The 12,602-nt window shown below is 42.3% G+C and overlaps 2 protein-coding genes across 4 annotated transcripts; both read left to right on the top strand.

The window, feature by feature from the left end:
• Positions 1-4,771: 4,771 nt before the first annotated feature.
• Positions 4,772-8,686, top strand: LOC4330815 (cytoplasmic tRNA 2-thiolation protein 1-like). Of its 2 annotated transcripts, none has more exons than NM_001416910.1 (11): positions 4,772-5,024; positions 5,739-5,880; positions 6,078-6,192; positions 6,366-6,508; positions 6,661-6,780; positions 6,861-6,973; positions 7,044-7,136; positions 7,228-7,268; positions 7,482-7,548; positions 7,709-7,820; positions 8,235-8,652. In NM_001416910.1, the coding sequence occupies exons 2-11, from the start codon at positions 5,767-5,769 to the stop codon at positions 8,406-8,408; spliced, it is 1,092 nt and encodes a 363-aa protein (NP_001403839.1). In that variant the 5' UTR covers positions 4,772-5,024; positions 5,739-5,766; the 3' UTR covers positions 8,409-8,652. The 2 variants fall into 2 exon arrangements, with proteins under 2 accessions (NP_001403839.1, XP_066163152.1); XM_066307055.1 differs by having other exon boundaries at positions 4,787-5,024; positions 5,736-5,880; positions 8,235-8,686.
• Positions 8,687-8,871: 185 nt separating this feature from the next.
• Positions 8,872-12,467, top strand: LOC4330814 (putative 4-hydroxy-4-methyl-2-oxoglutarate aldolase 2). Of its 2 annotated transcripts, NM_001416909.1 has the most exons (5): positions 8,872-9,470; positions 10,296-10,418; positions 11,532-11,628; positions 11,756-11,919; positions 12,030-12,425. In NM_001416909.1, exons 1-5 carry the CDS (start codon positions 9,099-9,101, stop codon positions 12,246-12,248), a joined length of 975 nt encoding a protein of 324 aa, NP_001403838.1. In that variant the 5' UTR covers positions 8,872-9,098; the 3' UTR covers positions 12,249-12,425. The 2 variants fall into 2 exon arrangements, with proteins under 2 accessions (NP_001403838.1, XP_066163151.1); XM_066307054.1 differs by lacking the exon at positions 10,296-10,418 and having other exon boundaries at positions 9,056-9,470; positions 12,030-12,467.
• Positions 12,468-12,602: the final 135 nt, after the last annotated feature.

Here is a 12,602-nt window from a genome sequence, read left to right as displayed (position 1 = left end):
TCCCATATTTCTTTAAAAAAAAGTAGTTTAATCAGTCTATATCGTTATAATCTAAACCCAACATGATCTATAGAGTAAGTTTGGTGTTTTTATCTGTTTTATATCTTAATAATATAATAAATATTTAGGTAGACTTATTTTTACATCCTCTTCATAATACGAGATAGATAGATAGATAGATAGATAGATAGATGTATATTCGTTGGATGTAGAGGCAGAGTAAAAAGTACCATTCTCTAAAAAAAAGATAGATAGATAGATAGATGTATATATCCGGTTGGATGTAGAGGCCGAGTAAAAAGTACCTTTCTCTAATAAAAAGATAGATAGATAGATAGATAGATAGATAGATAGATAGATAGAAAGAAAGAAAGAAGAAAGAAAGATAGATAGATAGATAGATAGATGGATGTATATATCCGGTTGGATATAGAGGCCGAATAAAACGTACTTACCCTTCTCTCTTAAAAAAAGATAGATAGACAGACAGGACAGACAGATAGACAGAGAGATATAGATGGATAGATGGATAGAAAGATAGATACCATGGCTATATATGTGCTATCACGATATCTTGTATTCTTGAAACAAATATCAGGAAGTATTCTTACAAAAAAAATATCAATCCACGTCCGAAACATTTTCTCAAAATTACTTCATTTTTTTGTACCTTACAAATTAAATATGGAGTAAGTTTGAGTAATACCATTGACTCCATCTATCAGTACAAACTGCAATTTTGCTATATGTCCTCCAAGGTAGAAGGAAAGATTAATGTCGTTTATATATGCCATTGGATTCTCTACTTCTATTTGTTTTCTAGTAAGATGACATATTGTCGTTTCCTCTTGTAGTCTAAAGGATCTATGCCCTTTCCATGATACAAACAGACATGACATTGGATAATAATAATGTTAGCCGACAGATACAGATCGACCATCTTTAGTTTCACACATATATTTAGTTCGGATCGCATCAGTGTGTGCTGGTACCTGTGACACGAAATGGATAGAAAAGAAAAGCACATCACATGGCTTCATTCTGACCAATCGAAGTTTTGTGCGATCTTCTGATGTCACATGCGGCTCACTGCCTTAGACAAAAGTTACGATCCACGGTAAAATACTAAAATTAAATTAGTATTAATACACTGTCTCCTCTGTTTGCTGATCTCTTCTCGTCAGAGAAAAATATGCATTTCTGATGAACTGCGCCTGTAATGGGGGAGATTCCAGGTAAGTGCACTTGGCCTAATGATGGCAAGATTGTATAATGAGTATACTTTATTTGCCTACTAGGGCTAATTAAACACTCACAACACTGGGCACAGAGTAAATAACAGTAGATACAACTAGTTAATTAGCCTATATGGAGCCTGACAATTCTATCAATGTCCAGATGATGATGATATCACACACTGCATCCAAGAAACATACCAGACCGGATAAGCATGTAAAGAATTTTCCATTCAGAAATCTCACAAGTAATGCTCCACTACCATAAAAATGACTGTAGCTTCAATCAAAGGGCCTGCACATGGAAGGTATAAGAACAACAGAAGCTACTACGCATTAATGGCAGTATGGCACTTGTAGTTGTAAGAAGATTGATAAATTAAAAACACAAGAGTTGATAGTAATTAGCAGTCTACAAGAAGGAGGCTGAACAAACAGAGGTTCCAACAAATTAATATAACTTATAGGAGGAAGAAAAATAATAATAAACTGAGGACCCCATAAGTTAATCAGCAGGTTACAAGTTGGCTGCTAGACAGACATGTCCTTTTGGCAGTAATATCTCTAGATGCCAAAAATTACAGCCCAGCAATCAGAGAAGCAGCAGAGGCCCCAACACAGAGAGTATAGTTTGCAGCAGAGACTGAGCAAACACAAAGGAAAACTTATTACAGTGCTCTGGCAATCAAAGGATCTTCTGTTTTGGCACTTCCTCAATTCCCATCAGTGTCCATGCGTGGTCCCCACAGGTCAGTGACTGAAGGCAGCTGCAGAAGCCATGGGGGGTCTGTACAGTGCAGGGTGTTCCATGAAGGACAGTAATGGAACAGTGCCATACACAGTTAATTGACACAGCAGATCGGCATGGGCTGATGAAAGCAGAGAGCATGGACGGATACTGGTATTTATTCTAGACCGTTTGTTCTTCTCCTATCCTATTTTTTCCTAGCTGCATATCCTTCCATTGGAAAAATGCTCCTTTCTTTTTCCTAGAGGAATCCAATGCTTGACTGGAGGAGTTTTAGGATCCCTTGCTGTGCTTGTCTATGTTTGCTTCCAAGCAAGCTGCTTGTACTGATTCAAGTCAATGCCTCTAGCTAGCGACTTATACAGATCATCATACCATGTGATTTTTTTTTCCACAAGCAAACCTTATCAAGAATGGATGGCTCAAGTGCAAGCAGATGATCTGGCTAGGACCATTTGTTCAGCTTCACAAATAAAAATACTATAATTTGTATGAAAAAAATAAGTGGTCTAGATTAATTCTATTATTAGAGATCATCTTAAAACATTTCTGTTCTACTGGTATGTGTGTGTATATACTGTATATTACTGTTGCTGACTTTTTCACTGATGTGATGCTGGATCATGGAAGTGAGAAAACAGTAGTCAGTCAGAGAAGTGAAGGAGACCAAGACCTGCCACATGCTACAGCCCAGCACGATGGAGGCCGTGCATGCAGGTGCAGCAGACTAACGGCATCCTTTCCATGGAGTACTTGCCTGCCTGCTCTGTTGCTTTGCTTTCTGCTGCCGATCGTGCAGTACTGCAGTTGCCCTGATCGAAAGCCACCCTCTATTCATTCATTCATTCATTCAGTTTTACACAGCTTAATCTGTCGGTTGTGTAATTATTCTCTACTACCATATCGATAATTCCACACTAGCATGATCCCATCACTCCATCAGATAGCCCCATTAGTAAGAAGAAGGTACCACTGCCTAGTATACGCCTATGAGGAAGGCAATCAAGGGCATTGCATCAGGCACGGCAGGCAGGCATTGCATCACAGCATCAGGCACTCGTGTGTGTGCTAGTAGGCGATAGTTACTCCAACATCAGTGGCATCTTTTCCGGGAAAGCAGGTAATGCGGTTATACCGGTCAGTAGCAGCTGTACACTGGCAGTACGCCACCGGTGAATTGTGCGAGGAATGCGATCACGAGTGCACAAAGCGTGACCCGGTTGCACGCGTAGAAGCGTGGGGGGTTAGGGCGTGTGGGGAGGGGTCGTTGGGTCCCCTCGTGACATGGTTAACGGCGACTATTTATGCAAACTGCGCCTGCGCGACGGATATGGGCATGGACGGACGGACCGGATCGGATCCGGCATTGATGGTCGTCATGCGCACGAGACCTGGGCGGTGCGTGTGGCGGGTTCCCAGCGTAAATGGTGGCTCACGAGAGAGCCGTCAAAATCACAGCCGCCCGTGCCGTGCCGTGCGCTCTACCCACCTTTTCTCCTGTCCACGCGGAGAGAGAACGCATCGCGCAACGCGCACGCGCACGAGCGCGCCGCGCGCGGTCGGCGAATCGCCGCGCACCGGCGCTAGGTTTCGGGGTCGACGATCTCGTTGCGTCTCACGCAAGACGCAACGCATCAGCATCAGTTTTTACTCTCCTTGTCCAAACTCGCTGCTGGTGCTGGTTTGTTTATTGCTACTCCGTATCTTCGTCAAATAATCGTCATGTTCTGCATATGCCAAACAACGCAATAAAAGTAACATTTTCACGGGGCCGGAGATTCTATGTTTCTAGCAAGCATGTGCGTGCATGAACGCACGGCTGGTGGTTGCTGCTAGCGCGCTAAGGGGCATTCCCAACCCAATGACTAGGATGTTATCTATAGCATTTAATAAGTTGCCACCTAAAACAAAAAATAATGTGGCAAGTGAATAAATGAAGAAAGAGAAGGAAACCATATCTTGCATGAGACATGGTTTCTACACGACATCCAAGACATCATGTGAGATAAGTAGCATTAAATTGAAGTATGTAATAGTGGTGTTTACATTGGAAGAGTAGTGTCTAGTACTTGATGATGTGAAGTTTATAAAAACCATGTCTAATGTTATGGGTTGGGACTGCTCTAAGACCGGTAGCTAGCGACTAGCGAGCTTTGTAATGATGGGGGAGAAGGACTAGGGAGTGACCGAGACGCCGAATGGATGAAAAAAAAAGGGGGAGAAAGAAAATGCGAGCGTTTGATTTGTGGCGAGGTGATGGCTCGCACGATAGTGCCATATCATGATTTCTTGCATGATAGGGGGAGGATGAGCAACAAAGTGTTCCCTCCTTTTTTTCTCCCATGGTGATAGGAAAAGTTACATGTCTCCACAATATGTAAAGAGAAGGAGAAAAGGTTCACATCTTTTTTTTTAAGGGTTAGTGTAGGTCGTCATGACAGGATCCTCTGCCCCTTTTACTCGCATCCTCCCATGTGCAAAATTGTAACATAATTATCACTCCTAGGTTTATTTTCAAGCAGTAGTAACGTAGTTCATGATAGCGTCTTTGACAAATTCAAGCAGCACTCAGCTCACCATTCTTCTGAGAGGTTTGTATAAGAGACTTGGACAAACGCATAGCCCAGAAGCCCACAAAATGGAGGCCATTTTGGGTTCAGCCTGTTTGGCCCACATATGGCCTAATATGCCTTGCAACCCAACCCCTTCTCAGCCCAAATAAAAAGTAGCAGGCCCATAAAATAGACCCAACATAGTAGCATGTAACCCTAGATTTCTTTGGGCTCCACTCCTCCACCGGTCCAACCGTCCAACCGAGAAGCCGCCCTCCGTCCCCCGAACCGCGAGTCCGCGACGCCGCCCGGACGCCCGAAGCATCGACGCCGAACGGCCGAAGCGCCGACCCCTCGACACGCTGTCCCCGGTCGCGCCTCGCGGGCTCGCGGCGGAAGGGTGGGAGGCGGAGGCTGGAGCCCCGAGCACCGAGCTCCGGGTGGTCAGCCCTTGAAACCCATCCCCTCCACGGACCACGCCGCCAGCCGGTATGGTTTCTGAAACGAATCCTCTTCTCGGATTCTCCAATCCGTTGCCCTTTTTTTTCCCCCCTTTTTATTTCAAACTGAATTAGTTATTGAATCAACTGTGGAGCTTGAAATATGACAAAATATAAAAGAAGAAGACAGTAGGTTTGAAGTCACGAATCATCTGTTGCTTAGGACAAGGGGACTTTGGTTAAGCTTGTTCAGTTCTATCCTAAAAAAGTCTATAGTTCAGAGTTGATGCATTTCCCTTTTCAACTCCACCACTGATATAGGTAAAGATAAAATGTTTTCAAAAGTGAAAAAAAATCTGATTGAACTTTCTATCTTGCTTGTTGAAACGAAGAAGCACCTTAGTTATGAACTTGTCTTCCGGTGAAGAAGCTTCTCAAAGAGTGTTATCTTCAGTGAATCATGTGAAGAATAAGCTAAAGAAAAAGGATAGGCAAGCAATATATAAAATTTGGAAGATTGCATAGTTACCTTTCTTGAGCGTGGTTTTTTTTCTGTGGAAATTAAAGATGATCACATCACTCATCGCTTTCCAAGCCATGACGCAAAGTTAAATTGTACTTTTATTCAGGTGTTATGTAATCCATTGAAACTACAAGAGACATCTTCAGAATGAACTATTAGTGCTGCTATGTGTACTTTAAAACATCTCAGTTTATTTCGTTTCATATGAAACAGTTCTTTTTAACTCATAATATCCAGCAGCAAAATATTTTGTCCATCACAATTGCCCATGGACTCTGCCGTTGATGGCCCGAGACAACCTCCGGCTAGGGCGGGGAGCCGCCTCTGCACACGCTGCGGCGAGCGGAAGGCCGCCCTCAAGCGTCCCAAAACCTTAGAGCAGGTGTGCCTCTATGTCCTTCACATTTTCAATGTAGTTTGTCCTGATGTTTTGAGACAATCCAGGTGCAATGATTTAGCTCTAGTAGCTTAAGATTAACAAGCAGGAATTTTTATATTTTTGTGACAGTAGGGATACTGTGAAATGCGAAACCATTTTTGTTTGGCAGCTGTAGGTAGTGCTTACACATTTTCTTCTAGATATGTAGGGAATGCTTCTATGTTGTCTTTGAGGATGAGATCCATCAGACTATTGTTGACAATAATTTGTTTAAACCTGGTGATCGTGTGGCCATTGGAGCTTCTGGTGGAAAAGGTATTTCCACACCTGTATGTGCCATCACTAACTAATGAAATAGCATGTGTTCTTTATACAACTCTGACTACTTTCTTTATTCATGTACAGCTATAATCTGCATGCTTCTTTCTTTATTCTGCTCTTGATATTCCAACAGACTCAAATATTTTCACGCCATGACTGTTATGCAGATTCAACCGTGCTCGCATATGTGCTATCAGAGTTAAATCGTCGTCACAAATATTGCCTTGATTTGTTTCTCTTATCTGTGGATGAAGGAATTACTGGTTATAGAGACGACTCACTAGAAACTGTTAAAAGGAATGAAATACAGGTTCCCCTCCCCTCTGCCACCAACACAACAACACCTGTCTGCTGCAGCTTTTGCCTTTTAATATTGGTTCTATTTTTTACAGACATTTAATCACCAACTTTTACCATTTAAATGCATATTCGTCAGTTGCTGATACAACCGACTTATTGCAGTATGGCCTGCCATTGAAAATAGTTTCCTATAAGGACCTCTATGGCTGGACAATGGATGATATTGTGAAAGCAATTGGCCTAAAAAATAACTGTACCTTTTGTGGTGTTTTTCGACGTCAGGTAATTCTTCCTTGCCTCTTTGGTGCATTTTTTGTACTACTTATAGGTTAAGCTTTACTGCCAATCCTTTTTTTTTGTAGGCACTGGACCGAGGTGCTGCTCTCTTAAAAGTTGACAAGATTGTGACTGGACATAATGCTGATGACATTGCAGAAACTGTGTTATTGAATATATTACGTGGTGATATTGCACGGTTAGTGCTGATCATTCCTTTGTCCTTTTTTTGGGTGGTTGATGTTAATGCTGATTTTCTTTATATATAGGTTAAGTAGATGTACCTTTATAACTACTGGTGAAGATGGGCCAATCCCAAGATGCAAGCCTTTCAAATACACCTACGAGAAGGAGATTGTTATATATCCTTACTATGCAATATCCCATATAATGTGATATTATGCTCTATTCATCAATTGCACTTTTATGTTATTATCCTTGACCTTATGACACGTATGCATATTTCAAAAAGCTGGACTACTTCTCCACAGAATGTAATTTCTTACTCCTTCCTATGTATAGATGTTCAGCAGTCACTGACTAGCATTCTGTAACCAATCATGCTTTTATACACACTAGCAATAATTCTGCTAAAAGAAAAATTCTGCCATACTTGAAGTAATATGCCATGAACTTTTGAGAGTAGTATTATCTTCTACCGACTTTGAGATCAAATCCATTTAATTTTTCCGTATTTCACAATTCAGGCATATATTCACCAAATGCATACCGTGGATTTGCTCGCGAATTTATTAAAGATCTGGAAAGGATGAGGTAAAGGCTTCTGTTGTCCAAAGGAATGATCATTATTTTTACATTTGTGTTTGGTCATTTCTTGGTAATGCTTTGTCATCCAGAAGAGAGAAGCCTATTTCTTCCTTGCTTCTGAAGTTTTTTTTTTAATCTTGAACTTAGTAAATTATGAATGGTGCAGACCTAGAGCTATACTGGACATCATAAAATCAGGTGAGAATTTTAGGATCTCCACAACAACAAGGATGCCAGAGCAAGGAACATGTGAACGTTGCGGCTACATTTCTAGTCAGGTATAGTGATGGTATAATATGTATTACCTGTTGACTTGTTTAGGACATCCTCCTTGCTGATTTACTCAATGAGACTGATGTTAATTAGAGTAAGTGAATAACAGAGGTGCTTTTGCTAAGACATTAGATAGGTTGTCATTTTATTTTCTTTTTGAGGGAAAGGTTATCAGTTCACTCGGTTATACCAGTTTATTTGTGCCGTCACAGTTTGTTTCTTTGAATTGTCTGAATAATGCACCCACATGATAGTTCAATCCATTTTGTGCATTCCATGAACTGAACTGAGGCCCTCTGCATTGTGCTCACTCATTTAAGAAACCTGGAACCTGTTAGCTAATGATGTGATTGGCATGAATTCCCCTGATTTCCAATGCTTTTACTGAACTGAACATCGTTGAAATTCTGGCCTTGTAGAAATTATGCAAAGCATGTGTCTTGCTGGACGGATTGAATCGAGGCTTACCAAAACTAGGCATAGGCAGGACCAAAGGCATTGCTGGAGGTGATGGTGACTGTGAGCAGCAAGCCACACGTTCGGAGAGGAACAGATCGAGTCTGCAAGGAAAACACGGGAACTTCGACTTCTAGATATTTCAACTGTAATTTTGTTACCATGTCATTGTTGGTTTACGACACCTGGATCATTTGGCATGATTCAGTTGTACAAGCTAACTATTTATGATTGTGAGATGGGTTGCTAAACTATCAGCAAGCTGATTTTACAGCATCTGTAGTTCTGTACATGATGCGCGAAGGCCAGAAGCACCGCTCGACACAATGGTCGGCGGCGTGTTGTTACATTATCCGTTTATAAGTACTGTTTGAAACCAAATGGTGCGAATCGTTATGCCTTTTGGTTTGGTTTATCCCTTCCTCTTGAAAATGCTGGCCCGTCTGTAGTTGAATCCAAGGGTCCCTATTTTGAAGCACAAGAACTTCACTACAGTTAAGCCTATCTGGAACGATGGAAAATCTACCGTTTTCTACGAAATCCTTGCGTGGTTCTCACAAAATTTGTTCGTTTCAAACATGTTTACTAGTCTTGTTTGGAACCAAATGAAACACTTTTCTTTAACCGAAATGAAACATAATTTTTACTGTGTTTTGGTGAGACTGCGGAAACACATCTGAGTACGGCCACAAAACACGAAGTTGGCGCCAAACCTCCACAACTCTCCCGCCAAAACCCAGAAAGGAGCGAAGCCAAATAATTCTCAATCACTCCTCCCCGATCCAATCCATTATCCATCGTCCCATCTCGCCGTCTCTTGGCAATCCATGGCGGCGGCGGTGCCCACCGGCTGCTACAAGTGCGGCCGTCCGGGCCACTGGTCCCGCGACTGCCCCTCCGAGCCCGCCGGCGCCGGCGCTGCATCCACCGACAACCCTAACCCTAACCCCAACCCCAAACCCAGCGCCTCCCGCTTCGCCCCTTACCCGAGGCCGAGGTTCGGGAAGAGTGCCGCGGCGGCGGCGGCGGCAGAAGGGGAGGACGGGAGTGGCGGCCAGGCGCAGGGTAAGAAGAAGAAGAAGGAGAGGGCGACGCGGCCCAAGCTCACTCCGGACTTGCTGCTCTCCGATGACGGCCTTGGCTTCGTCCTCCGCTACTTCCCCAAGGCCTTCAAACCCCGCGCCCGCCCCGGCCACGAGGTATTATCGTCTCCCTTGCGCCACCCTTTTGTTATTGATTTCAGAATTCTACTACGACCGGATGAGCAGAGGTTTTGGTGTGGCCACGCGATACTAACTTTTATCAGATATATTCTCAAAGGAAAATGGTGTTTCTATTCAAATTTGGACCATTCTTGCACAAAGAGATTGCATGTTTGCCCAGGGAGAATTTAACAGATTACAGCAATTGTTAATCATTAATTAATCATCGTAGTTTGGTGCAGTCGAGAAATGCCCGGGGGTCTTCCGGCTAGCTCCACAAGGTGGTGGGCTAGACGATCTGGGTTCAAAGCCTCACCCCTTCTAATTATTTGATATTAGGTCCTTCCCTAATATTTGAGTCTTTTTAGTTTGGTGCAGTCGGTGGGTCGTTTCAAACTAGTCAATGAGCCAAAGGGTGGTTCTTGTTTCAAGTGCAGTGATTACTTGGCAAAAACACAGTGCCAGTACTGATCTGCAATATTTTTTTTCTACTCTCTAGAGCCAACTGGAGCCCTTATTTTGTGCTGGCACGATGATGTGATCCCTTTAGTTTGTTATATCTTGAATAAACAAAATCTTGTGGAATTCTTGAGCAAAAGTTGCATATATCAGTAAAAACTCTGCTCTGTTTTGGCTTTCTAACAAAGCCGGATCAATAGATCTAACTTACAAAAAAAGTTGCATATGTCATGCATAACATTTTTTGTGAAATAACTAAATCTAATTTCAGATGGACCATGAGAAACATGCTTGTGCTTATGTACATGCTCATTGTATTTTCATTTCATCTCCTAACATTGAGTTTATGCCTTGCTGTGTCAGGTAGAGGATCTTGGTAATCTGATCAAGCTATACACAGACTGGCACTCTCGCTTGATTCCTTATTACTCCTTTGATCAGTTTGTGCGAAAAGTCGAGAAAGTGGGGGCTAGTAACCGTGTTAGGGTAAGTTGTTCTGATTCATGTTTCTCTTTCATGTGATTATAAGTAAAAGTGTGCAGACTAGCGGGTGTGCTCAACTGAAAATTGGGGCAGTCTTAATTCATCACCTGGTTCTTTTTTAACAGAGTTTATCACCTATTTTATTTCATGGGAAAAAGAAGTATCCATAAAGCACAGTTTTAAATTGTACTCCATATGGGATGCTAACACCAGGATTTTTTTAAGCCGGGATGGCTGAAGGAGAGGCCATCCAAATATTGCGGGAGAAAAAAAAAGTTCCAGGATTGTTTATTACTCCACCACTAGCATGCTCATTTCACAATTAGAATGGGGGTAATATGGCTTTTGAAATATCTTGGAGGACTACTTTCATACGCCAAAGAAAATGAGGGCAAGCAAAAGAACCTAGAATCACATCTACATGGAGATGTCATAAAATACAACAGTTCGTGGGAAAAAAATATTATTGTATTCCTTACTGCACCTTGCCTGTTTAGGGAAGTCCTTTCTTGTCAATCTATAGGCTGAGGAAAATATTTCATTCCACAAACAGGCAAATTCAAATTCAACATACAGAAGTAGAAACAAAAAATAACAAATTTGATTGTGAATAGAGTGTACTATTTGCATTGAAATTTTTTATTTTTGTTTCTACTTGTACAAGTTGAATTTTAATTTGCATGTTTCTGAGGTGATAACATGTTGATCTATCTAGTCACTTTTTTTCAATTTTTTTTATGACTTTTAGACAACATGCATGAAACGAGGGGATATCCCCTCGAGGGATGAAAATCCACCTCCACAAATAGGCTGTAGTATAGTTTCCATGGGGAATAAAATGCAGAGTTTCTGACAGTATTCTCTTACTTCACAAGAACTCCACAAATACCCATTGCTAACTAAATTAAAAACAAAAGAGGATTTCAGTTCCATCGTATTGATTTTTCACTCTTGAACTCAAGAAGTGAAATTTAAGTTTAGAAAGCTGTAATCTTTTTGTAAAAGGCAGAATCATCTTTGTCACACCATAAATGCTCCTTTTTTTCGTTTAGTATTTCCATGTCCCAACATTTGTCTCCTGACCTATGTATGTACTTCATTTTCTTCCTTTTGTAGAGATGCGTTTCTGAACTGAGGGACAGGGTTGCCAGAGGGGGAGATCCTACCCTACTGCATGAACCGCCGGTCGAAGTCATCCCAGAGGGCGAACCAGGTCTGAGTTTGTTGTTTTGTTTACAACACAGATATTTAGATCTTGATAGAAATGCGTTGTTTTTGTTGCTAATCTTTCTTTCCAGCATTCCACTGACAGCAATCAATTTGCTCACTATCTGTTGCAGATGGAGCCACAGCTGAAGACCCAATTTTTGGGACTGAAGTTCCGGCGACCGAAAACCATGGCGTGGACCAGGTGCAAGAAGATATAGACATACCGGTCGAAAGCAACGATGTGGATCCCATGCAAGAAGATCTCCTTAATGAAATCTACAATAAGGAAGCTGATGTAAGTCATGGTGGTTACAGCCATTTCAATTTTGCATATCTTTCTAGTGGCTACGCAACTGAAGAATCTGTGGTAAAACTGTGATCTCTGAACCTCCGATGACACTACAGGAGCCACAAATCCCAGCTGTTGGAGGAACAGCCGAGGAAACCACACCGGCCATGGCTCCAAAGGAAGCGAAACCACAAGATGATCCACCACGAGAAGCGCAGAACCAACCGGGCAAGATTCAGCTGACCGAAGAGCAGAGGGCGCGCATGGAGGCAAACCGGCTCAGGGCCTTGGAGAGGGCAGCAGCGGCGCGTGCTCGCGCCTCGCAGCCGGCATAGCTAGCAAGCAACCAGCTACATACTCAACTCAGTTACCTGCATCTTCGCTTGTTATTCCCTTGCATTGCATTGCACCTGTCGACCCCTGTGATGGATGTATTACATGGCACAGTAATCAGCACAACTCTGTTGTTATTGTGCTACTGCCTGAATAGCATGTGCAATGGTGTTTTGCTGAACTTGAGGCTTGGTGCTGAAAGAATCTGATATTCTGATGTACATGCTTCATGCTTGTAGCACTGGTTGTTTACGCCATTGTTCCACAGTGACCGAGTCTACTCCTGATTTATGGCGTCGATGAGTTGGGCGTTTGGCTACTATAGTCGTGTGTCAAGATCCTGGACCATCTGAAGA

Source organism: Oryza sativa, chromosome 2 (assembly GCF_034140825.1).
Source record: "Oryza sativa Japonica Group chromosome 2, ASM3414082v1".
NCBI lineage: Eukaryota > Viridiplantae > Streptophyta > Magnoliopsida > Poales > Poaceae > Oryza > Oryza sativa.
Note: the sequence above shows the minus strand (reverse complement) of the source record. Positions and strands in the feature narration are given on the sequence as shown.